The 26,738-nt window shown below is 36.1% G+C and overlaps 2 protein-coding genes and 1 long non-coding RNA gene across 3 annotated transcripts; all 3 read left to right on the top strand.

The window, feature by feature from the left end:
* Window positions 1–1,634: 1,634 nt before the first annotated feature.
* LOC110725194 lies at window positions 1,635–4,576 on the top strand. The gene is made up of 2 exons (XR_002512139.1): window positions 1,635–3,512; window positions 4,237–4,576. It is a non-coding gene; the product is annotated as an uncharacterized LOC110725194 (long non-coding RNA).
* Window positions 4,577–7,109: 2,533 nt separating this feature from the next.
* On the top strand, window positions 7,110–12,110 carry LOC110725193 (common plant regulatory factor 1-like). The gene is made up of 13 exons (XM_021904675.1): window positions 7,110–7,458; window positions 8,904–9,018; window positions 9,242–9,286; window positions 9,418–9,513; window positions 9,616–9,699; window positions 9,857–9,910; window positions 10,000–10,160; window positions 10,270–10,318; window positions 10,418–10,469; window positions 10,649–10,902; window positions 11,064–11,141; window positions 11,242–11,367; window positions 11,459–12,110. Exons 2-13 carry the CDS (start codon window positions 8,959–8,961, stop codon window positions 11,699–11,701), a joined length of 1,302 nt encoding a protein of 433 aa, XP_021760367.1. The 5' UTR covers window positions 7,110–7,458; window positions 8,904–8,958; the 3' UTR covers window positions 11,702–12,110.
* Window positions 12,111–14,653: 2,543 nt separating this feature from the next.
* LOC110725192 (xyloglucan endotransglucosylase/hydrolase protein 22-like) lies at window positions 14,654–16,813 on the top strand. Its single transcript, XM_021904674.1, has 3 exons — window positions 14,654–14,977; window positions 15,314–15,507; window positions 15,724–16,813. The coding sequence occupies exons 1-3, from the start codon at window positions 14,690–14,692 to the stop codon at window positions 16,124–16,126; spliced, it is 885 nt and encodes a 294-aa protein (XP_021760366.1). The 5' UTR covers window positions 14,654–14,689; the 3' UTR covers window positions 16,127–16,813.
* Window positions 16,814–26,738: the final 9,925 nt, after the last annotated feature.

Below are 26,738 nucleotides of genomic sequence, written 5' to 3'. Positions count from 1 at the left end.
AAGGAAGTTTAAACACATTTATACATCCACTCCTAAACTATTTAACCTGTTAACACGTGAAGAATTACGAGTAACTCGTAAGAGACTCCAATCTAATAAGGTCCTTCTTCAAAATAACCTCAACATGTTTTCCTATTTTTGTTAGAAGTGTTCTTAAGAACCCCAACCTCTAACAAAAAAATAAATAAAAAAAAAATTATAAAAAAAAAACAAAAAAAAAAAACATGTAAGCTATTATCCTATTTTCGACGACCTTAGAAAAGCACTGCCTACAAGCTACGGAGTAATTAGATCTTGCAAAATAGCAAAAGGCTACGTACCTATGATCATAAGGTTGCTATCCATACTCTATCCTCCTTGCATCATAAGTATTAGCACTGTCAAAACGGTTTGACAGTTCGGTTTCGGTTCGGTTTGAAATCGGTTCGGTTTGAACGGGTCGGTTTGAAATCGGTTTAAATGTCTAACGGGTCGGTTTCGGTTCGGTTTAAATAATTATCGATTCGGTTCGGTTTCGGTTTATTCTTGAACGGTTTAAATTCGGTTCGGGTTCTAAACGGTTCGGTTTGTAAATGGTTCGGTGCAAACGGGTTGCGGTTTGTTAACGGTTCGGTGTAAACGGTCTTTAACCCGGTTTAAATTCGGTTCGGGTTGTAAACGGTCCGGGTAGTAAACGGTTCGGTGCAGACGGGTTGCGGTTTGTTAACGGTTTGGTGTAAACGGTTTTTAACCCGGTTTAAATTTGGTTCGGGTTGTAAATGGTCCGGGATGTAAACAGTCCGGGTTGTAAACGGTTCGATGCAGACGGGTTGCGGTTTGTTAACGGTTTGGTGTAAACGGTTTTTAATTCGGTTTAAATTCGGTTCGGGTTGTAAACGGTACGGGTTGTAAATAGTCCCGGTAGTAAACGGTTTGGTGCAAACGGGTTGCGGTTTATTAATGGTTCGGTGTAAATGGTGATTATACCGGTTCAAACAGTTTCAGGTTGGAAACGGTTCGGTTCTTTTTTGGTGTAGTTTTATTTTAGTTCGGTTATAACTGGTTCGGTTCGTTCACGGGTTTGGTTCTTCTATGATTTAACATTATTTAGATCGATTTTATTTCAGATTTACTAAATTACGGTTCGAGTCTAGATCTGTTTTTGATTTCAAAAAATTTTGTACTACTTTCTAACTTTTTGCTAGTTAACAAGTTTTATATCAAGCCGAGACTTCATCACTTCATATTGAGGCATCATATTATATGCAAATTCTCATTATTTTTATAAATACATATCATGTTATGATTCAAGTTTAGCCATACTGATCTTACTAGTTTATTACGAAGTAGATTATAAAAGTTTAGTGCATTAATGTATTATTGTTTTACTATCAGATTATTATCTGCTTCTGATTTGATCATTTAGTTAACAGTGTCATAATCATGATTTGATGAGTTGTTGTAACATCGAAATTTGCAATTTGGTATTCGATTCTTAATTAGTCAACAAGATTGATAATTAAGGCTCGTTTATCATTATATATTTGCATAAAGTTATATATGAAGATATTACAAAGTAGTTTGATTTATACAATATAATGAAAGAACACATTAATGAAGAAGAAGGTAATATTGATTCTATATCCTTTACTGGTTTACCCCTAAGGCTTAAGTCACTAATTAGTAATTAGTAATTATTTAATTAGACTAACAAGTTAATAAGAAAGACTAACTTTTAACTTAAGTCTAACATATCAAATACTGAAATGGTATTAGTATATTACCGAGTAGGATAGTCTAGTACACTATTATTCTATTATGCAGCTATGCTAAATTGACAATTGCTTATATACTATATAGTCATATTACGATATTAGTCAATCACTCATGTAGTCATAACACATTTCTAATTAAGTAATTTGTATTTATGTACTAATCTACTAGTCAATTATATCATTTATAAGTTTACACGATTACAAGTGTATTGCTTATACGTACAAATCCGTAATATTACTAGCTCTCTAAGATATGACGTCATTATATTATTAAACGGTCTTCGATTTTTTTATTAATTGCAACGCTAGACATTTACACGCTAACTGATTCACATTTTATAATCTAAAGAACTTAATATTTTAATGTGTGTGTTAAAAAAATTTATAAAAAATTAAAAACTGATATTATGTAGGTGTATATCGTTTTATCGGGATTCGAGAAATGTAATTAGTTTTTTTTTGAAACCATGTAATTAATCAATTGTATAAAAGTTTGTTTAATGTTGTTAAACAAAAATTAAAAATTTTGATTATTACAAAGTGGAAAATTGATTTTATTTTTTGGTTGACAATTTCTTCAAAATATGAATGGTGGGAAATTTCCCTCCAAAAACCAAAAGGAAAAACAAATTTTAGATTTAGAATTTAGATATTTTGAGTTAGAATTTCCCTCCAAAAATAAGAAAAAAACCCTAGCTTCCTTCTCTTCCTTGATTCTCAGCCGTCATATATAAGTTTTTTTTTTTCCCATCTTTCTTTCTTCTTTCGTTCTTAGCTTCTTTCTTCCAGTTCTTTCTTCCAGTTCTTTCTTCCAATCTCCAAGCTCAGCACCTTCTTTCAATCTCTCTCTAGCTACTCTCAAGCTAAGTTGAAGGTAAATTTATACTTACTCAAGCTAATCTCGATTTTTTTTCCGATTGTTCATGATTTTGATTGTTTCCGATTTTTTTTCTGTTTTTTTTTTTTTTTTTTTTTTTAGCAATTTATACGATTTTACAACCATACCATCCCAGCTATATGATTATGTGATATACTATACTTCGTATTAATCAATTACATGTATTTTTTCACTAATTAATTTCTTATACATTATCTGTATTCTAAAATTGTTTAATAGCTGAGATTAGTGGTGTTACTGGAATCTTATTGGTAGTAATGTGTTAAAGATTTCCTCAAGTTTAATCATCTGAAGAAGTATTTGTGAATAATACAAGATGTGAGATTGATCCTTGTTAGAATTTTATTTTTAACAATCTTCTGCTGCATTTAGACTTATAGATTAGGAAACTCTTAGCTAGAACGAAAGACCACTTACTGAAATGTAAAATTCAGATGTAAAATAGAAAGACCACCCTATTATTCAGATGGTCATTCATTTTAAACTCAGATGTGAATTCCACTGCTGGCTTTGGTTATGTGAGGTTATGGTTATGTGAGGTTAGCAGTCTTGTTTTGGGATCTTGGTTGGGGGTCATATATTTCTGAATTCTTGCTGTTTGAGTGGTTTACACCAATGTCTGTTCCTTTTATCTATTAAATTTCATCTTTTCCCCCTGCTTTCCTATCCCAGACGTTATCTTGACATTTTGTTTTTTGTTTTTTGTTGTTGCTATTTTTGTAGTATATCAATCCAATTGTACAAAATTCACAGCATCCTCTGAAAGCAAACTTATTGTATGCAATTGAAAGGATTTTGAAGCTCTCAGTGCCAAATTTGTACGTTTGGCTGTGCATGTTCTATTGCCTTTTCCACCTCTGGTGAGTTGATTGCTACATCTCCATCAATCATATTGTACCTTTGACTAGTGTAATAGGAATGGGTCCATTGAAAAACATGATCAATCATCTTAAATTGAATAGAGGTAATCTATGTTAGCTTGAGCGGAAGTGGAGAATGGGTCGGACAAAGGTTAAATTCATGTTTAAATGTTTAATGGTGGGACTAATATAATACTAGTAATAAAGTTAAGTCCTTTTTTTACGAATTCATGTTCAATAATGAGGAGTCCTCAGAGGGTTGTTTCCTCTATAAAGATTAAAGAGTATGAACAAAGTTTGCTATTAGGCTATTAGCCATAGCAAACTAATTTGTACTCTGAGCAAAGAACAACTCTTGTAATATACGGAGTACTTTGTAATAATAGGTAAATAAATAGATACATTCATAAGATGATATGAAGGAACTCATAATAAGAGTGCAAAAAGTGGTAAGCCTCACAATATTTGAAGTTATATAAAGTGCAAATTCAACTACCAAACATAGTAGTTGTCCAAGATCTAACCAATGTAATCAAATTCTCTCTTTCTTTGTCAAAAAAAAAAAAAAAATTCTCTCTTTCAAAATTAGCCAAGTCAGCTATCACGATCAAAGATGATTTATTATTTTAGTATCCATCCAAAGTTTTGAAAGATCAATAAATCTACAATCCATTTTTTATTTTTTTTAATTGACTGAAACATATGAAAATTGACATATATCCAGGATTTTATCCCAAGTAAAGGCCATAAATTATTCCAGTAATGGAGCAAGAGTTTAATGGTTTTGATGAGCATTCTACTGTTCAGAATCAAGATTCTACTCAATATACCACTAGTGGCAGTAAGCGTGGACGAACATCAGATGTTTGGAGGTATTACACCTTTTTTGATAAGATGGTTGGTCTTGCTCCGATAAAATATGCTCGATGCAATGTTTGTGGTAATGAATATAAAACACCAGGTAATGCTGGTACTTCAACTTGTAAAGCTCATACTAAGACATGCATGAGTAAAAATCCACACCATCCTGGAAATAATGAAAGTGGTGTTGAGCTCCCGTTTAATCAAACTCGTCATTTACAATTGCTTGCTAGAGCTATAATTTTGCATTCCTATCCTTTAAGTATTGTGGAGCATCATGGCCTTAGGGAAGTTTTTACGAATTTGAATCCCAACGTGAATCATGTGTGTAGAAACACTATTTTGAAACATTGTATTGTTGAGCATGATAAGTTTAAGTCGATGTTGTTGCAAACTTTTTCTGGAGTTGAAGGTAGAGTTAGCTTTACTTGTGACTTGTGGACAGCATTTTGTATGTTTTAATTTTATTATTTAATAAAAGCATTTTGTTTGAACTTTTCTAGTATGTTGATAATGATGATGATGATGAGGATGACTCATCAAATCGGCCATCGATGGAGATTGATTCTTATTTGTGTACTCCTCGGCAACCAATTTATGAAGGGCAGAAGTACAATGTTCTTAAGTATTGGGAATCTCAAATTACTGTGTACCCCATATTAGCTGTTATGGCTAGGGATGTTTTGGCCATTCCTATTACATCGGTAGCCTCACAGTCTTCTTTTAGCATGGGTGGTCGTGTTTTAAACAAGTATAGGAGTGCGCTTTTGCCTAAGAATGTCGAGGCGTTGGTGACCACACAAAACTGGTTACGTGGTTATGATTGTGATATTGAAGAAGACGTCCTTGAAATTGGTAAACAAGTGATAGATGAAAGTATTGCATCTAATTAAGAAGACGTGATGTTGTATTGTAGTGAACTAGTGATGTTTAATATATATTGTGTTGCTTCATTGTTAAAATGTTTTAATTTCATAGAACAAGTATTAATAGTTTTAGTCACATTACATATTGATATGTTGTTCCTTATTTGTCTCGAATTATTGGTTATTATTTCTGTCCCGCTAAATATTCATCTTGACCTGCAACCGACTCGCCCCTTAAATGATTTGCATCGACCCACACTGACACGCCCAATAACCACTCTTAGTAGTAAGTAGTTTGTAAACGGTTCGATTTATAAGAATTCGGTTCATAAACAGTTCGGTTTATAAGCGGTTCGGTTTATAAACGGTTCGGTTTGTAAACGGTTCGGTTTATAACGGTTTTTATGACGGTTTAAACGGTTTCGGTTTGTAAACGGTTCGGTTTATTTTCGGTTCGGTTTCCTTTCCGGTTCGGTTTAGATTTGGTTCGGTTCTAAAACGGTTTAACGTTATTCGGATCGGTTCGGTTTCGGGTTTACTAAAATGCGGTTCGGGTCGGTTTTCGGTTTCAAAAAATCGGTTTTTAATCGGTTCGGTTCTCATTCGGTTCGGTTTGAATCGGTTCGGTTTCACCGGTTCGGTTCGGTTTTTGACAGTGCTAATAAGTATACATCTATTTCACAAGTCTAGAAAGAAAAGAAAAAAAAAAAAACTCAAATTAATAAAGTTTAGTGCCAATTAAATCTCAAATAAGTTGAGTTAAGACTTAAGAGCCAACAAGTTACAAGTGAACAAGCTAATGAACTATCCAACTTTAATTTTTTTTTTTAAAAAGAAGGTTAGCGGAAACATTATTAAATGAGATCCATTTCTATCAAAGTTAAAAAAACTTTGGGGAAATTGATTAGTGAGAATAACATTCAAGTTAACATCAACGTCCCATCTTACAAAGTTACAATAAGATGCCCGTTAAAAAAAAAAAAAAAAAGTTACAGTGAGATGTACAATTACATTACCCGTCCTGACACTCTCTGATATGAGAGCATTTAAATGAATTAAACACCTATACTTGGCACGTATTTATAATCTTAATAATTTTCATTTAATTTATGTCACAAGTACAGTGTATCCAAAATCTAATAGAATTTGAATATTGATGAACTTATAATACTAGTGAGTTTGAATCAAGTTTTTTTTTCTTAAACTCGTCTTATTACAGTTAGGTTGATATAACGCAATATATGAGACATGACTTATAGTTCCACACTTCCATTACATATCAGTCGGGCTGAGGTTGAAAAACTATGGATGAACATGAAACAATATAATCAAATAACAAATTAACAACCTTTTTATAAATCGACTATTATATACTCTGTATAGTTAAGATTTACAGAGTATATAATAGTCGGTTTATAAAAGGGTTGTTAATTTGTTATTTGTTTGTTTCGATCATGTTCATCCATAAAAGTTTTAAACTTTAATTCATAGTAGAGATAGTCATAAAGTGGGCCGATCAAGTTACAATTTGATTAGTTACCTTTTTTTTCTAGCAAGTTTGATAAACATGTTAATTAAATAATTTGAGCAACTCAGTTTTTAAAAACAAAACGGGTAACAAATTCACGATATAACGTTACAACCCATTCTATAAACTAGTAATCAAGTCGAGATTTTTTTCTCGACAAGTGTCAATGAGCAGAATTAGCAAAATTTAACCCGATCCGTTTAATTAAACATGTACAAAACAGCACTACTAAGTAAACCAGACACGAGATTGTCACATTCGCTGTCTGTTTTACAACCAATTCCATTCCAAATTCCAGTACTAGGGTAAACAAAATGTGACTACAGAATTTTCCTCTAAAAAAAATATTTTTTTTAAAAAAAGAATACAGATTAGTGACACATAGAATACGGCGTAACAAAATACGGAAGTAGCCCGTTACTGAGCCCACACCTACTAACACGTGTATAATGACGTGGAATGTTAGCTTGGCGCCTCCATAATCTCCCTCTCTCTCTCCCCTCAACTTCCCCATTTTTTCTTCTTCAGCTTTTCTCCTCTCTCTCTCTACTCTCCCTTTATATTTTCTCTCTCCTCCAAACTCATCGTTTTAATCCATTTCACAATGCTGTCAATTTAGCCAATCTTCAAGCGCTCAACAAAACAATCTCCTTCTTCATCACCATTTTAGATTTTTTATTTCTATTCCAAGGTATGTTTTTTTTTTTTTTTTTCCTTCTATTTTTTAAATTGATTTTATATTTTCCAATAAAAAAATAAAATTCTTCTGCTTCTAATTTTAATTCGAGTTTTTCGAAGTTTCTATTTCTGAATTCGATAATTTAGTGATTTAAGTTAAATGACGTCGTATTTGTTGTTGATAGGTAGTTGAATTATGGGTATAGCTAAGTTCATCTTACAATTGAATTTTGATACAACCTGCGCATAGTAGTGCAGTGTTTTTTTTTTTTTTAAATTTTAATTGTTTAATAACGAAGACAAAGTAGTGATGAGGTGTGGAAAGAGAAGGGTAGTTTAGTCATTGTAACGTGGAGGTGTAACTGCCGTGTCATTCCTGCTTTTCAAGGGTCCATTACTTTTGTGTGTTCGGTCTACTTCTAAATAGACAATTTTGCCCCTCTGCTTTTATCCTATTTTCATTATTTTTTTTAATTGTTGGTAAAAAAAAAAAAAGGAATTATGTATGATATAATCCTAATTAATTAAGCTAAATCAAGAATTAAATCAATAGTGATTTTAATAATAGGAATTGTTTGCATGCAGATCTAACCCATTCATGGTGACATCATGATCTGTATTTCATTGTAAAAAACAGAAAGGAATTTTAATGGTAGATTCTGTTTAAGATGGCTACTTTGTAAAGTTTTGATTTTTATTTTTCCAATTGGATGATTGTTACTTTATTACAGATATGAGATATAATTCGGAAAATAAATTCAATGATGAAAATACCAATAATGGAAAGTTCTATGTGTTGTATATTAACTGATTAAAATTGTTCCTTTTTAAGGTTTAGTACCTAAATTTTGAAGCTTGGTATTGGTATTGATTTTAATCCTGCTACGGAAAATTGGGGTATATAGATTTTAATCCAAGAAATGCAAATCATCAAGTTGATTGGATGATTGTAGAGTTTTCAGTAGTGGAATTTTCAATGAATGGGAATCAAAATTTATGATGAAATTATAAGCTTTTTGCTTTGGGATTTTATTTAAAAGTTTATGGTTTGATGTTTGATCGTAGCTCGGAAGATGTTCTTTTCACCCTAATTTGACGTATCTGAACTTATTCTAGTCGTAAATTGAACTGGTTAACCCTTTGCCTAAATATATTAGAAGAATAGGATTTAAGTCAAACTATTTATATGGAACACCAGAGAAGTATGTTCATCTTGTGATTAATTTGCGTTGAGGAGGCGCTGAGTAAATGACGTGATTTTGTCTATCATGTGTCTTAAAAGGATTTATCCACACAAAAATGTTTGACAAGTCATGATTTGAATCTACATCTTTGTTAACATTTTTGCTTTTGAGCTACTTTATTTTTTGAACGAAGAGAGGGGGTGACTGATGTTTATATTGCGGAATTTTTGCACTCATGGATCATCTTTAGTTCTAATTAATTGACTTGGTCCAGATAATCAGCTGCTGTGCCAAATATTAGGCTTGAAATTTGACTTTCGTGAGTGATCATGGGAAGCAGTGATGATGGGAAGTCTTCCAAGCCAGAAAAATCATCTCCACCTGCAACTGTAAGATGAGAATTCATGGATCATAAATATTCTGATGAACCGTATATTTTTGTCTATTTATTTATTTTTTTAATTTCTTGTTTTGAAAATATTCATAGAAGGATGTATAAACTAGAAAGAATATTTTTGATGTGTTGCAAAAGTTGCAGTCAGTTTGTCTTTCTTTAAATTACCGAAACTTGAGATTCATGTTTGTTTATTTGTCTATCTCGTGTTTTTACAGGAACAGAATAGTGTTCATATGTATCCTGATTGGGCAGCCATGCAGGTTAGTTGCTTCATGGATGAATGTTAAAGTCAATTCTTAAACTATATCCTGCATGCACATCTTGAATAATTCATGATTGTGGATTGATATTAAAGTTCAACAATTATTGATAATGTTTGATGATTCTATAGGCATATTATGGCCACAGAGTTGCTTTGCCACCATATTTCAACTCAGCTGTTGCACCTGGACACCCACCTCCCCCATATATGTGGGGACCTCCACAGGTAATTTTCACAAGGATATGTATGCATCTTATTCATCTTGGATAAATTCAGTTATCTGTAACTTTCGTATTTTTTATTGACCAAAATGTTCATATTTTTCAGCCTATGGTACCACCATATGGAGCACCTTATGCTGCAATTTATGCACCAGGAGGAGTCTATGCGCACCCAGCTGCAATCCCTCTTGTAAGGGTCCCCTCCCCCTTTAGAAAAAATAACATTTCTGGTTTAGCAAGTACTTTGTAACTGGAAGGTTGGCCCAATATTCAAATTCTCATGTTGCTCCTCTAGCATAGATGAAAAAGGCTTTAACAAGGGTATCCTTGCCTTTTCCTGTGTGTAGGGTTCTCAGGCACATGGTCAAGGAGTTGTGACCCCTGCTGTGGGTGAACCATTGGTATGGAAATTTAAGTTTCAAAGATCTTATTCCTGTGTGACGAAATGAAATGGCTCTGACAGCAACTTGAATATTTGTGGATGATGCAGGTTGCTACTCCTTTGAGCATGGATACTCCTGCTAAATCCTCTGAAAATGGTGACAAAAGTTTAATAAAAAAATTTAAGGGGTTTGACGGTCTTGCAATGTCAATTGGGAATGCCAATGCCGAGAAGACGGAGGCTGATGTTGAGAATAAACTTTCACAAAGGTACATTACTGCTAATGTTCTTGTTTGCATTGATGTAAATTCAGGAGTTCATTTGGGTATTATAACATGGACATATTGGACTAATATTTATATATATGATGATTGACAGTGCTGAGACTGAGGGTTCCAGTAATGGAAGTGATGGAAACACGGAAGAAGTAAGGGGCCTAGCCACATTCTAGCTTGTTGTTATTCCTGCTGTTTACATGCATGAATTTCTGTGATTGCTTGAATTCTGATTTCGTACACTTATGCAGGATGATCAAAAAAATAAAAAGAAGCGAAGCCGTGAAGGAACCCCGACTAGTGGTATGATATAGTCAAGTATTCCATTACCTTTTTAGCATTTATTTGTTTACAAACCAGAGTCAAAGAGTGTATCAGTTGGTATGTTAGGACGTGCAAGAGTGGTCTAGGAAGAGAGGAATAAAAGTATGATCTATTTTGTTTTGAAACCTAACATCAATCTCTGAATATTGTACTACCAGTTGAAGTTGAAAAAACCGAGACCAAGGCTGTTCTTCCTCCTGCTGATAAGGTGCTGGGAGTTCCTGTCACTCCTGCAAGCGCAGCAGCAGGACAATTAGTGGGAACTGTTATTTCACCTGCTGTGGCCACCACATTGGAGCTGAGGAATCCCGGGGTCAGTGTGAAAGGGAGTTCACCTACTGTTTCTCCTCGTAATGGAGTTGTGTCTTCTGAAGCTTGGTTACAGCCCTTACAGGCACAACAACCCATTCAGGTAATTGCCCTTTTAATTTGGTAGTTCTTTTTTTGTTTTCCAAGTTCTCTTTGGGCAACAACCAAGTAATCAACCTGTTGGAGTGAGCATATCAGAGCAGATGCTTTGGGTCAAGAGTTGTCAATTATGTGCTCTGTAATATATGTTCTTCTTTTCTACAGAACGAGAGGGAGTTGAAGCGGGAGAGGAGAAAACAATCCAATCGAGAATCTGCGAGAAGATCAAGGTTGAGGAAACAGGTAATGTGATATTTATAGTTGCTAGTTTTTGATAAAACCAATCGTGAGCATCACTTGAGATAAACTTTGTTTTCTTATTGCCTTGCTTATTATATTGCAGGCTGAGACTGAGGAACTTGCCAGAAGAGTTGAATCCCTCAACGCTGAAAACTTGGCTCTTAAGTCAGAAATCAATCAGCTGGTGGAGAACTCCCAGAAACTCCGTCTTGAAAATGCTGCATTAATGGTAAAATTAAATCATATCAACTACTCTTCTTCATCCCTCAATCCATCAAGTCATTGCATTGTTGCTTAGTCATTGGTCATTGCATTTGCAGGGTAAATTAAAAAATTTGCAGTCTGCACAAGGAGAAGAGAATGACTTGGCTACTATTGATGCCAAACGTAACCCATCGGACAGCACCGAAAATTTATTATCAAGGGTCAATAATTCAGCCTCTGGCTCTGTTGGTAGAAGCTCAGATGAAGGTGCTGACATGTTTGGGAAAAGCGCTAAGTCGGGTGCCAAGTTCCATCAACTACTGGATAACCGAAGGGCTGACGCTGTGGCAGCTGGCTGAGCTGCAGACAGATCAAGAAACCTGTTAGTCGTAAAGATACAGGATGATCATGTAATTTTGGCATCTAATTGAAAGCCCAAAATTACTGCTAACTATGTCATAAGTTGGAGTTAGGCAGATAGATATAATTTTCAAAACAAAATCTGTAATTGTTAGCTGAAGGTTTTCTCAATGGCAGAACTGATGTGTTTTTATTTAGAATTCAGGGTGCCGAGATTTGACCATTAAAGAAATTGTATATTGAAGAGTTTTAGAGATTTAGAAGAGGGTTCCAGTTGGGTCGGATATTTGGCTGGACGCTTATACACACCTATAGACCTGTGTTTGTTTATGTATAAGTTGAAATGTTGAATTACTTGAGTGGTGTATCAACATTTTATCTCTGGTTTAATTACATATTTTTCTTTTTTTTGTTTAACAATCTTATACCATATTTGTTTTCAGCTAAAGTAATGTATGATTCTTGTTTCTGAAGTGGCCGTATATTTCTTATTTCCAGCTACCTTGATTATGGCAGCAACATTCTGTTAGTAGGATGGCCTTACATATTGCAGGATAACCAGAATATGAAACTAGATATAATAACTTACGGTGATCACTTGAAACCAGAATATATATATATATATATATATATATTGTCTAGGCTCAGCTCAATAGCTACGTGTTGTGCCACAATTTTCAAAGAGAGAGGTCGCTTGGTCCGTATCCATTGACAATTGTGTTAGACCATGGTGCTTAAATGCCTAGTCGAATTTCACTTATTTTGTCATGTCTTATTGTGCTTTTCCAAGCTTCTAGCAATAATGTGGTATCTGAACTCCTTGCATAACCCTACAAGTACAATAACGTACCATACCTTTCCTATTTTCATATCTTGTCGTGATTTTGTCATGTTGAGTCGTGTGTGCCCTAAGCCGGCCTGGCCCAATCATGCCTTGCTAATCAGGATTGCCAATAATCAATCCTCTTTTATGCACAAGAAGATAGCCTAGATAAGCTAAGATTGAGGGTTTTGCAAGAATATAATTCGCATTATTTGTAAACAAAGCAATCCCATTATAAAATTCTTGGGTAGTTTTTTATACTAATTTGTATTGGGAGGAATCTTCAAAAGCTTTGATAAGAACATCAGTTATACGACTTCTTTAGCTTTGTAAGCTTGTAATCTAGATATCTTTCTTGACTTAAAAAAAAAGTTTTTAATTGTATGTTAGGCTGTTAACATAAGTAGGATGTCCTGTCACCTAGGTTTGTAACAGACCATAAATAATACAGGGCAAACATTACTAAATATTACTCCGTAGTTGACTATACCAGAAAGTCTCACTTGATACACCCAAACCTTGTTATTCTTCGTTAACCCCCATTTCTCCGTCTCTTCTCTATTTTGAGGTGAGACTTGACTCACTTGAGTCCTCGCTGCAGTCAGTACGTTACATAGCCACGATATCTCTGTCTCGTAAGACACAAATTTAACCATCAATATCGTTCAATATGTATTAAACGAGAGTACATATCATTATACGAGTAATCGAGTACTATGTACCAAGTACATTTTTTTTCCACGTTAGATAATAACCAAGGAGGTAAGGGGGAAGGTTCTTGCTGTACTTGTAGCAATAAAAGAAATTAAGAACTTGGATTATCTAGTGAGGGCTTCATTTAGGGGAAAAACAACGAACATCTTAAACGTAATTGCAGTAATATGCTCCATGTGCTATTTCTGAATTGATTACTAGCCAGCTTATTATAGTTATAACTATCGGGTACCAAAACTTGAAATACAAGCTGAATACTTTCTAGGACTATTTCTATCAATTAGTGGCTGTTAAACTACAAACTAGATAGTGGTAATATATAGTGTATGACAAAAGTGTCAATGTTATATGAAATAATGCCCATGATAAATGCATTATCAACACGAGAAATCAGATCATGTATCTTTGTCATGTGTACTATCAAAAATTCAATATGTATGTATGTCATACATATTTGCGTGTTGTGTATATAAGATAAGAGTGTACACAAGTGTGCACCTACCACTCATTATCCTCACTCGCTCATATTCCGGCCTGTGGTAAGAAGGTGGTATATGGTGGATCATATATGCCGTAACAAGAAGCTAAGTTGCTTGATAGATAGGTTGAGCCGTGCGCACCTTTCCATTGCATATAAGTAACAACGGGGATTAGTAACCATTGCTAAACGCCAATAATTTACGTATATTAAATATACGTACATAGAGAGACATGGAGTACTGCTAAGTTAGAGTACATTACTGCGTCATAATGCGTCTAACTATTTATTTTGTACGTTTCAATTCAAAGTTTCCTATCAAAAGTTCATGACAGTTTTAATTCTAAGTTGATTAATATTCTAATTTATTAGGTTAAAAAAAAAAAAACTCTATTTTCTTTATAAAGTTAGCCCCGTACTCATCCACCAACCCGTTTCCCCCCCTTAATGTATGCACCTCATAGCTAGGATCGATCATACTATACGGAGTACATTGGTAACTTTGAGGAGTTAATCGAATTTCATTGAGCATGCATGCATGGGCATGGGCCATATATGGCTTTGCTTCTTTGTTTAGCTAAATTAGCTGGTATATATCAGATTCTTCTATTTCCCAATGTTAATCCCTAGCTAAACCTAATTTGTGTAATAAATTGATGCATTTTGAGATGCATATTATATGGTATTATCAGTAAGAAAGTCAACCATATACCCAAAATAAACTACAAATACACTCAAAATGAAACCAAAACTTTATTAGTACACCATTAACCAAGCAATTTTGATGCACCAACTGTAAACGTACATCTCAAGATGTGAACCATCCTCTCCACCTTCCTTAATTAAGCCCTTACCTTCCTCATTAACTGGCTTTTTTAGGGTATAAATACCCTTTTAAGCATTAGTTAATAATCAACAAATATAGCCACCTGAAAATTGTTATCCACTAATTAAGGTTAGCTAGTTAACTCTATGGCATTTTTTTGTATTAATTCTAGTATTAGAGCATTAATCGTAACGCTAATGCTATGGATCCTACCCTTGGTGGCCCATGCTGGTAACTTTAAGAAGAATTTCCATTCTACATGGGGTCATGACCGTGTTGGAATGCTTGATGATGGAAAGCTCCTCACCCTTACGCTTGACAAATATTCGGGTTCAGGGTTCGAATCCAAGAGTCGATATCTATTTGGGAAGTTTGATATGAAGATCAAACTTGTTCCTCGCAACTCTGCTGGCACTGTCACAACTTTTTTTTTTGTAAGCTTAAATTTCTTACCTTAGCGTTTCCCTTTCTTTAAATTATGTATGTAAATAACATGCATAGTTGAACAAAGCAAACTTATAGGTCATATTCTTATGATCATGAAAATAAGGAATATACATGATCCCTAAATTTGGTTTTACCTTGAATTAGTCTAGAAGAGTAGGACCAATAATGTGATTAAAGTTCGGATTAACGGTATTAATTAAATAATGGTTCTTCTCTTTGTTCAAATTACACAACTAATAACCTGGCCTACTAAAAGTACTAATGTCATAATGTACCTTGACTCGTACAAACTAATTGTGGATTATTGATTGTTGTACATGCAGTTAGCATCAAATGGACCTGTTCATGATGAGATAGATTTTGAGTTCTTGGGAAATGTAACGGGTGAGCCCTATACAATTCACACCAATGTATTTAGTCAAGGAAAAGGAAACAGAGAGCAACAATTCAAACTATGGTTTGATCCCACCACCGATTTTCACACTTATTCTATCACGTGGAATCCTCACAACATCATGTAAGTATTATTTTTTAATTGTAACAATCTATGCATAAATTTTCTGTGTGAAATTTATCGTTGGAAAAAATAATTATTCATGTAAGTATAGACTCTTCCTTCATTATTTTTTAATTGTAACAATCTATACATAAATTTTTTGTCTGAAATTTGTCGTTGGAAAAAATAATTCTTGTGAAATAAAGGAAGTAACAGTTTCGAAAACACGTGTTGCAGATTCTCGATAGATGGACTACCCATAAGGGAATTCAAGAATAGGGGATCAATAGGAGTACCATACCCAATAAGCAAACCAATGAAGATATATGCAAGTTTATGGAATGCAGATGATTGGGCTACAATGGGTGGGAGAGTCAAGACTAATTGGAAAGAAGCCCCTTTTGTTGCTTCATATGGTGGCTTCAGGATAACAGCTTGTAAGTGGGCCCGGTCAACGAAGTCAACAAATTGCCTTAAGTCAAACACAAATGGAGAAAAAGATGAATGGAAAAATCAACAAGTCAACTCTTCTGAAAAAAAGTGGATGAAAATGGTGCAAAGACACTACATGGTTTACAATTATTGTACTGATAAAAATAGGTTTCCTAAAGGTTTGCCTGTTGAGTGCAATTTATCTTAACATAACATTTGGCCCTGTTCTTTTGAGATGATGTGATATGCTCTGTTTTATTCTGTTCCGTTTTGCTCTGCTCAGAAGCTCAAAAAAACAGGGTCAAAGAACATCTTTTATTCATTATACATTTTTTTGGGAGGGAGGGGAGGAAGGGAATAATTAGCTAGATATGTTGTTTTATGGTAAGACAAATATGTCCACATCTATATATTTTACATCAATAAATACTAATATTCTCTCTAATTATTGAGACTTTGGATGTTTCAAATTGAAATTAAGAATGAATTGCCAAATTGGTGATAAAAAATAAATAAATTACTAAAATAGTGTTCCTTGAAAATATTTCTTAAAGTAGTGTCCGTGTAGGTTTGGAAATTACGAAGCTAGGAGTTAAAATATAATGGCTAGAAACATCATTGAAGAGATATTTTGTTTTTTTTTTTTTTGTTTTTTTCTAATAAAATCCTAAAAAATATGATACCATCAGATTCTTTATCTTTAATGCTAACGATGTCTTGATCCTCTTGTAGTTGAGTCTTAATCATTAATGCTTCTATATTTTAATAGTAAAAATGAATACAATAAGCACTAACCAGAGTATGGATTATGAATACGAAGTAATGTACGTGTTTAAAAATTTTCTAGCATTTTTGATATGGATATAACTTGTCAAATAACATATATGTAACATGATACATAATACATTATTTAGTCGAACTTAAATCATCAAAGGGCACTTATCAATCACCATAGTGTTCTTGAAACCTACTATCTAGTTCTACAGAGTAATATTAATCTGGATATTGTATTACACATACTAAGTCAAAAACTCAATCTCTAAACACGACTAATTTTTTTAGCACCGTTTTTAATGAATATGGAGATGATAAACAACCTTCAGGTACAAATGTTTATTTATTTATTTATTATTATTAATTTTTTTTTATTTAGACTTTTAAAATGAAGTGATAAAAAATTATAGGCTTGGGTTTTCTGAAATTACAAGGACCCTACTTTAAAAAATATTTTTAAGTGAACACTATTTCATTAATTTCTTTATTTTTGAATAACAATTTGACAAATCGTTCTGAAATTAAATACATAATGGGGAGGGCTTGTCTTACATGTACGACTCTCTCTCTCTCTTTCTTTACTTGAAAAATATTTAAAATTTTCATTGTCAAAGTTAAAACTCTTATAAGTAACTTTATGACACATATTTAACGTATTTCAAACTCGTCATGATAGCTGATACAGGAACCATAGACAATTTATCTCATTTAAGTATTTAAGTCATTAAATGTATAAAATGATTCTACTCCAGAAATTTTGATTGCAGTTTATTATTTATATATAGAACAAATATAATCATATAAAATATTAAAGTAGTATTTGTATTAATTTATATTTTCATAATATCAATATTTATATATATATTTTTTATCAATACACAGTTATACTATGTAAATATTAATGATTATTTAAATAGTTGTTATTATGACATGAAGAGAGTAAAGTGAGTTGGAAAACAGAAAGAGTTATCTGAGTAACGTTAGGCCCACTAATGTTCTCGGCCTTTTAAAGAATAGAGACAAGATTCTTCTTAATAACGGGCCCGCCGGTGGTGTGACTGGTGTCACGTCGTCTCACTTTATAAAGACAAAGCCCGTTCTACTTGCGATTCAAATTATCAAATCAAACCCAATGAGAGAAAAAGCTCTTACAAAACTCCAAAATTAAGAAAAAAAATATAATAAATTTTGATTTATTTTATGTGGTACTAATTTTTTTTTTTTTTTTTTTTTTTAATTGGCAAACCTCGTTATAATCGTGAACAAAGCGGCCCACTATACTATCTTCTTCTTAACTTTATGTCATAATAATGAGATACACCTCCCATTCTAAATTGAGATGTCCAAAAAATTCAAATAATATAATGTCATCAAATTGAAGATTTAACTAATTGTACGGAGTAGTAAATTATACGAAGTATAAAGTATGTTTAAATTTTAAATCATACCTTATACAAGTATATGATTTATGGTTGTCAGAAGCTCATAATATTATACGAAAACGAAGTAGATTATATATATATATATATATATATATATATATATATATATATATATATATATATATATATATATATATATATATATTTTCTTCTTTTATGTTTACATAATTCATTAATACATTTGTACCTAAATGGGTAATTGTACACTCTAAGTCTCTAAGTACAATTTACACAGCTTTTATAATATTTGGTTGACTAGAGTTGGTTAAAAAAAGGTTGAATAATTGGAGCACATGTTGCTATTGGTATATTAAGATAATGAGAGGGAAATCCTTAACAGTGACCCCTTAATTTTGCTACGCACCAACAATGACCTCTCCTTTTTTTTATTATACAAAATGACTCCAATTAAAAAATTTATCTCACTTATGACATTAGTAAGAGTTAATTAATTAAAAAAAAAAACTAACTATGGTTAGCTTTGAAAGAAGAAAAAAAAAAAACTAAAAAGAAAAACCACCAACCCAACCACCACCTCTACCCGTATCCCCACCAGATCTAACCAGTACCACCTCCACCCTCACCGGAGCCACCAAACCCCCTCATCTGAAACGTCGACACCTCCCATCTAAACCGTCGAACCATCCCTCCATCCTTTCCTCTGCCTAGACCCGAACCCTAACCACACAACTCTCTCTCCTCTAACCTTCAGTTCTCGCCGCCTCGCCGTGGGTAGGTTTTGGTCTCGGTCTCGAGGAGGGGTGGTGGGTTTAGGGTTTGAGGTTTTGATTTCTGGGCGGAGATCGAAGAAGATAAAGAGATCGAGAGAGGGTGAAGGAGAGGGCGGAGAAGAAAGAGAGAGAGAGAGAGAGAGGTGGTTTGGTGGTCTAGGGTTGGTCGTGGTTTGGGTTCGGTGGTCTGGGGGTGGTCGGGGTTTCCGAGTTCGACGATCTAGTGGCGGTGACGGTTAGAAGGAGGAGAGGGAGGGAGGGTTGTGGGCGGGGATTTGGGAATCTAGGGCTTGGCGGTGGTCGAGGTGGAGTTGGCGCAGGGTCACCAGCGCTCAGGGGAGGCTGGGTAGTGTCGTCGACGATCGGAGGAACCTGGGTAGTGTCGCCGGAAGGGAGATGGTGGCTCGGCCGGTGGTGGTTGGGATTAATTTTTTTAATTTTTCTTTTTTAAAAAAAATATTAATATAACCATAGTTAATATTTAATGAAATAAAGTTATGAGTGGGATGAAATTTTTAATTAAGATCATTTTGTATAATAAAAAAAAAGGAGGTCACCATTGGTGCGTAGCAGAAGTTGGGGGTTACCGTTGAGAATTTTCCTATAAGTCCTATTAAGTAAATAAAATTTGCTTTTAGGGACTTTTTAAAAAATAATGGAAATTGATAACACATATCGGGACCAATCAAGAAGTATGACTCAAATATGATTAGGCTACATATGTGCTTAGAATTCTATTGTGAATCTGTGATTAACAAACCGGCATTAGTTGAGGAAACTAATATTTCATTTTCCTTATTAATAACCGAAATGAGATAAACATGATGCTATAAAAATATGAGATCTTTAGATTTTAATAACAGGATTGTTAAGAGTGTAACAGCATAGCTTATTAATTGTACAAAAGACAATTGTAACACTTGGAATCAAATTTCTTTTGATCATTTGTCTGTGGTACTTCATTATATTTATTTATTTACAAAGCGTTACAAATGACAAATAAGGATGTAAATGAAATTTAATCTCATATCTTAAATGATACTTAGTATAATACTAAACTAGCTAATATAAAAGAAAATAAAAAGTAATGTATATCTATAAAACGAAATCTCGCTTTGTTGAGCTAAGTACAAGTAGGAAGTACCCTTTGTACATATGGAGGGTAGCACCGTGGAACAAGCGATGTGCATAATTGCTATACACATGCCTCTAAATGGCTCTAGCTATATATGTTCATAAATCACTGCATTTTTTTTGTTGCTTGTTTTCTTTTGCCTCGGCAAACTTTAGAAATACTTCGTATCTCTTTACATGCCAATTCTTTTTATTTTTTGCTGCATGATTTTGGTTGCCTTATTAAGTCTGACCTGATAATGATAATTTGTAACGTGGTTATTCTTTCTTCTTAGTTTCCAATAATGTACAACACATTCACTTTGGGAGCCTTTAAAGAATTATGATGTTGCTCAATTGCTACAATATCGTTTCAATATAATTTATTTATTATTTATTTATTTTATTTATTTATTTATTTATTTTTTTGACAAGAGTGACTAATAAAAAAAATAACAACAACAATTCAAAAGGACCAAAACAAAAGGTCGTGCTGTCTAGCTTTCCTAGCCAACCAGTGCGCTGAAGTCACCCAACCACGAAGGACTATAGTAACCCTGCATGCAGAAACACCTAAAAGAGTATGCCTAATGTCGCTCATCAACCACAAGCAAGAAATATCCTCCAAACAATCACGACGAAGGAAAGACACCAAGGTAGCACAGTCTGTAAATATCAGAAGGCGACAAAACCCGCTACAGATAGCTGCTTGAAGACCCCATAAGCAATCCCGAAGTTCTGCTTGGAGAGCAGACATTGTCCTACAAGCTTTGGAACCGCCACCAAATACCTCAACTGAATCAATCCTACGGAAAATCCATCCCGCACCCGCAGAATTGTCATGAACATTCCAAGCACCGTCCAAAACAAGACATACATCCAAAGAATCGCCTAGAACACCACGAAGACAACTGACTGAAGGAAACACGACGCGTGAAGCCCGAACCTGTTGCCTAGAGGAATACTGAAGAGAAAACAACCCAGCTTGATCACCACGAGAGATCCACTCATCTACAAGATTAAAAAATTGTAGTAGGAGAATACAAGGCCTATCTAAAAATAATGTGATTACGAGTCAACCAAATAGCCCATAAAAGACACAGGAAAGAACGTAAACCCTTCCAATTCTTAAGAAGTCTGAACTTAGAAACCACATCAGTAAACCACAACTCAAAAGACCTTCCGTAAAAGGAAGCACTTCCCCAAGCCGGAAACTTGCAGGTAAAAAGATTGCGAATAAAGGCACAATCTCGAAAAAGGTGAGACGCCATCTCAGAATATATTCGACAGAAGACACAAACCGGATTAACCGGAATACCACGCATGCAAAGAGTGGCTGAAAGAGGTAGAGCGTTATGAAGAATTTTCCAGCAAAAGATCTTTAACTTCGGAAGAATAGGTAGACCCCAATTAGTAGTTAAAAAGCCTTACATTTTCACGGGGCGGTAATACGCCCAAGTCTATTTCTACGGTATTTTATACTATAAATATAGTATTTACGTAGAGGGAGATTTGGGGGTGTTACAGTCGGAAATCCCAACTCATGTTTCTTCTATCCTTAATCCGCATTCTTACGCGTGGGAACCTTCGTTGGTTCATAAGTATATTGATGATCCTACATCGTTTCGTATTCTGTCGGCGGAACGCCCTTTGCAACCAATGGACGATTTTGTTTACTGGAAGTTCACGCGTGATGGACAGTTCTCTTCTAAGTCAACTTACGCTCTGCTGGTCAGACATTCGATGGAGGTTATTGTTAGCCATCCTACTTCAAATTCATGGTGGAAGCACTTTTAAAAAAAAATAACTGACTTTATTCATAATGTAATAACTACATTATATAGTTTGAAAAAGAAATAATACTCCAAATAATACATGTCTGACTCGTGAATGAACAAACTCTTAACTAAGTGATCCCAATCCCGACTCAAGCATGCGCACGATCAACTTCAATTCAGACCTGAAATCAAGACTGCTTACCAATAGTGGTAAACAGGGCGAACCAAAACAAAAAGGAAAACGGGTTAGCAAAAACGCTAAGTACAATAGTACATATAAGTGCAAGGCATGTAAATGCTTTTATTAGACAAACATGCTTTCGAATGAATTATTCCAATTCAAACTTGCCAAAAGTCACTTTCCAAAATTAGACTTTCCAAATTTAAATCTTCCGAAAGTGGTAACGTCTATTAATAGAAACTTTCTCAACCAATAGAATTCCAATTTTAGACGAGTTTCCAAAATCAACTTTCCTCACCTAAGTGTGCACACCCCCCAATCAAGTTAAACTGTACTCGAGGAAAGACCAGATCATACAAAGCTCATGGTCTTACTTAACCAGTCCCGGGTAGAGGGACAATAAATATTAAATACTTAGGCCCATAATGAGCTGCAAATTTTAAATAAATTCCTTTAATTCAATAACATGTAATCAAGTGGTTTATAAACAACTTTTATTAAATTAAAAAACACTTTTAAAGATCAAACCTTTAAGTCATAAAAACTATATTTTTTTAACTCATTGTAATATTTAACAATTACTGAAATAAAACACGCATTCAATACTTTGTATCAGGGACCTAGCCACCTATACGTACCTTGATCGCGATGACAATTAAGGTACGACTACTACACTTGACCACGATCAGGGGAATCCTCCTACACAATTAAAATAACCTTAATTAATATAAGGTTAACAAAATAAACAATCAACAAGACCATACTACTCTTATTTGTGCATGAATTACCAAACCATTAAACTTTGTTTTAATTCAAAACAATTATTAACTCTGTTTTATAATAATTCTTTAACAATTATTAACTCTGTTTTATAATAATTCATAAAAAAAATTCTTGCATGCATAGTACGTAACATACACCAGGAGGCAAGGACTTCGAAATCGGAATAATCAGTGTTTCGGGGTTTTCTGATGTCCTGCGGGAGAGTTACAATTCTGAGACTGGAACCGGATGCCTGTACCTGCAAAACAAACAGAGACTCCGAGTGATTGGAGTTTCGCCTCCAACGGTCAAGTTAGTACTTGTGTAAGGAGTAATTAATGCGGAAGAATGTAAATATGTCTCTCTAGGTGAGAGTGTTAATGTGCGTAATCCCCCTAAATGAGGATTAATGAAGGTATTTATAACCTTGGGAAGCGTGCCAATTTCTAGGTTTAGGTTAAACCTAAGGCTGACTGGGCTTTTCCAAGGATTGGGCCTAGGTGGCCGATTATCCCATGTGTCATGGGGAGGACACGTGTTGTGTCGCAATTGGTCCATGGTGGACGAATCATTGACTGACACGTGGCAGGCTCCTATTTGCCCATGTAAAGGACACGTGACGGAACCTAATTGGTCCACTTTTCATATAGTGATTGGAGGGAAAAATCCCCTAATCATTTGCCCCTCACAGGTGGCACGTGACTGGTCACATGTCACCTGTGATAGGTGTTGGATCGTAACAGGCAACAGCCTGCTACATGTGTCATTTGGTGAAAGGCTGAGAGTCTTTCCCGCTCAAATTTTGAATTTGGAAGTGACCCTTCATCTTCTCATTTTGCCTATATAAGGGCGTGTTGACTTCAGATATTTTCACACTTGAGAACTTTTATAAGAGAACACTCGGACCCCTGAACCTGCTCTGACATTTCGGACATTTCCAGCCTACCGCCTGCTCTGACAAGTCGACTGGTACTCAGATTACTTTTCAGATCTTCTTCAACTTCTCTCTTGTTCAGGTAACCGTCTGTTCTCTCATTATTTTTCTTTTTATTTTTTCTTTTTGAAATGGCACCACGGAAGCACACGACACGACCTAGGTTAGTGATCAGCCGGTCACCGGGGACGGCTGAGTCTAGGGCTAGGAGTGCCGCCTGCCCCTTTTCGAACCAATCTTTGCCCTTTATACAAAGTCCGACTGTCTCTGTGTCTATGCAGAACATAATGGCCAGAACAAAAAGAACTGCTAGGATCACAAATTCAGACGGCTCCTCCTACCAGGTGCCGATTAGTGAGACATCTGACCAGGCGCCAGATGTTGAAGTGGACCAAGGCGGCTTGACCGCCGACAGCTCTGAGGGAGGGGTCAAGGTGGTCCCTTCCCATTTTACCATAGATATGTCTACATATTCTCCCCCTCCTGTTGAAGGAGAGGAGGCGGGCCCCTCTAGGAGAGGGGAGGAGTCGTCCTCTTCGGACTCTTCAGAGGACGAGTTCGACTCTAGTTCATCCGACCATCATTCTATAGACATAGAGGAGGGACACAACCGCCTGCAAGAGGCGAGACTCTCTCATGCAGTAGAGAAAGGGGACAATTGGGCGGAGCCATCCGCCACCTATAGAGAGCAAAGCACCCCTTACTACTGCACGGTTCCAAAAGGCCGGATCAAGGCCATGCAAGAGAAAGTGGGGAGCTTTATTGCGAACCATATAATGGGCCCTGGCTTTTTAGTTTTTGTGCCGGATCCGGAAGACACAGTCGTCTGGCCGGTTGGGACCAGTTACGATAGCGCCTGCTTCGGCTGCTATGAGGCAGCCATCAGAGCTGGGCTGCGCTTCCCCCTACATCTGGCTGTTCAGCGGATCCTGGACGCTTATGAGTTGGGCTTATGAGTTGGGGATCCTGGTTCAACGTTCTCGGCTATGTATCCGGGTGCGAAATGTACGGGGTTGAGCCAAATTTCGAGGCTTTCGCCCATATGAACTATCTCAGCCGGACCCCTAAGGCAGGCAGTACCGGCTGGTACCAATTGACGAGCCACAGAGGCTACCTCATGACGAGAGGTAAAGAAAACAAATGGAAGGATTGGAGAAGCACCTTCCTCATCATTGAGAGTTCAGACAAGGAGCTGAACCAACGCTTTAACAGGTGGAACCGAGACCCGCCTCTTCTTGCAGGCGGTCGCAGCATGCCGCCTGTTCCCCCAAAAGCTAAAAAAGAGATCCTAGACCGAGGACTCTTTAAAGTAGAAAACAGGGCCGACTCTACTACAGGGGTACGAGAGCAAGTACCCATGCACTGCGTCTTGAGCTTTAAATGGCTCTATGACGAGTACAAACTGGCCGCTTGTGGCCTTAGCAGTCGGTGCTCAAGAGGTAGCCGGCCTGTCGAATACGCGCCTTTGTGGAAATTATTTTTATGAACTTTCCTAACTTTCGCATTTATTTATGCAGCGGAAGCCATGAGCAAGATTACCGCCTCCAAGACAGCGGCTGCTATGTTGCGTGCATCCATCATGCAACAACACTCTCAAGCTGACTCTCCCAACAAGGAGACGCCCTTAGTAAGCTCCCAGCTTTCGCCTTTCCATTTTTTGTTAAAAGTTGTGTTTGTACACATACTAACCATTTGTGATTTTTTTTTAGACGGGCACACCAAGAACTTCCTCCTCCCAACAGCCGGACTCCAAGGCCCGGAAGACGACTGTGGCAAGTACGCCTGGTTCTTCCAGGAAGCAGGCGGCTGCGGAAAAACAGTCGGCCACTCCTTCTCAAACTCTTAGCAGGCCGCCTAGAAGTATGAAAATGCTCTTCTAGACTTTGACCTACTTTTCTTTCGACTTGTCTAAAATTCTTGTTCACTCTTGATGCAGCCGGCCCTCAAGAACCGAACCTGGTCAAAGTGGCCAAGTCCATGATAAAAGCCATCCCTCCAGCAGAGAGAGACGCGGTCAGGGGTGTCGGCACCCTTGACCTAGATGGCATTGCAGGGCTCCTTGCTGAGGTATACTTGGCATATTTTCGTTGTTTAATTCCAGGACGCCTGCTTTTCATTTGAAATCTGACGCCTGTTTTCTTTTATTCAGTCCCTGCTTCGAGTAAACGGCCTTCGCAAACCCATTAGTGCGAAGAATAAAGAGGTAAAGGCTGCTAAGGCCATGGCCGCCTCTGATTGTGATAAGGCAATGTTTCAAATTGCCCAAAATGAAATTTTGACAACTGATATTCTTTATTATCAGGCGCAGGCCACTTCTGCTATCAGGACCCAGTTGGAGGCGGCTCAGAAGAGAAATAATGAGTTGGAGGCAACCATCCAGAACCTCAAAGCCGAGCTGAAGCCTCTTAAGCAAAAGATGCTCCACTACGACACCTTGGAGAAATCCTTGGAGCGTGTGAAGGAGCGCCTGGTAACCCAGGAGAAGAGCCTCACTGAAGAGCTCACGGCCAAAGCTGAGCAAGAGAAGAATGATTTGGTTCGAGAAATGATGGAGGACTCGGCCCAAATCCAGCGCATAACCTGGACTCGCCTCTTTCCAAACGCCGACTTTGCTTCTTGGGAAAAACAATTTCGCCGATGCTCTGAAACGTACAACCAAGAAGTCCTAGCGGCTACTGAGGAGGAGGCGCTAGAGGAGGAGGAGGAGCCGGTAGTGGCCCTGGTGCCGAAGAGGGGTGCGACTAATGCCGAGACCAGCAAGAATGCTTCTCAGAAGCAGGCGTCTCTTGATGATCAGGCGGCAGTTGTTGTTGAAGATCTGCCCCCATCTTAAGCTTGTCTTCTTTTTTCTTCGGCCTGCGTGCCGTCTGTTTCTGTTTTACCCGACCAAGGGGCCGGGGTCTGAATATTTTTCCGGTCTTTTATGGCCGGCTTATTTTTGTGTCTTTACCCGGCCAGGGGGCCGGGGTCTTGAATATTTGTGCCGGTCTTTATGGGCGGCTGTTAATAGAATTTCGGCGACCATCTTTTTAGGTCGCCTTTTTCTGCCAAATTTCGAATTGTGCTCTTATTTTATTTTTGCCAAGTGTCGAAACTCTGATATTC

This window comes from Chenopodium quinoa, unplaced genomic scaffold, assembly GCF_001683475.1.
Source record: "Chenopodium quinoa cultivar QQ74 unplaced genomic scaffold, ASM168347v1, whole genome shotgun sequence".
Lineage (NCBI taxonomy): Eukaryota > Viridiplantae > Streptophyta > Magnoliopsida > Caryophyllales > Amaranthaceae > Chenopodium > Chenopodium quinoa.
This window is presented reverse-complemented; position numbering and strand designations above follow the sequence as displayed.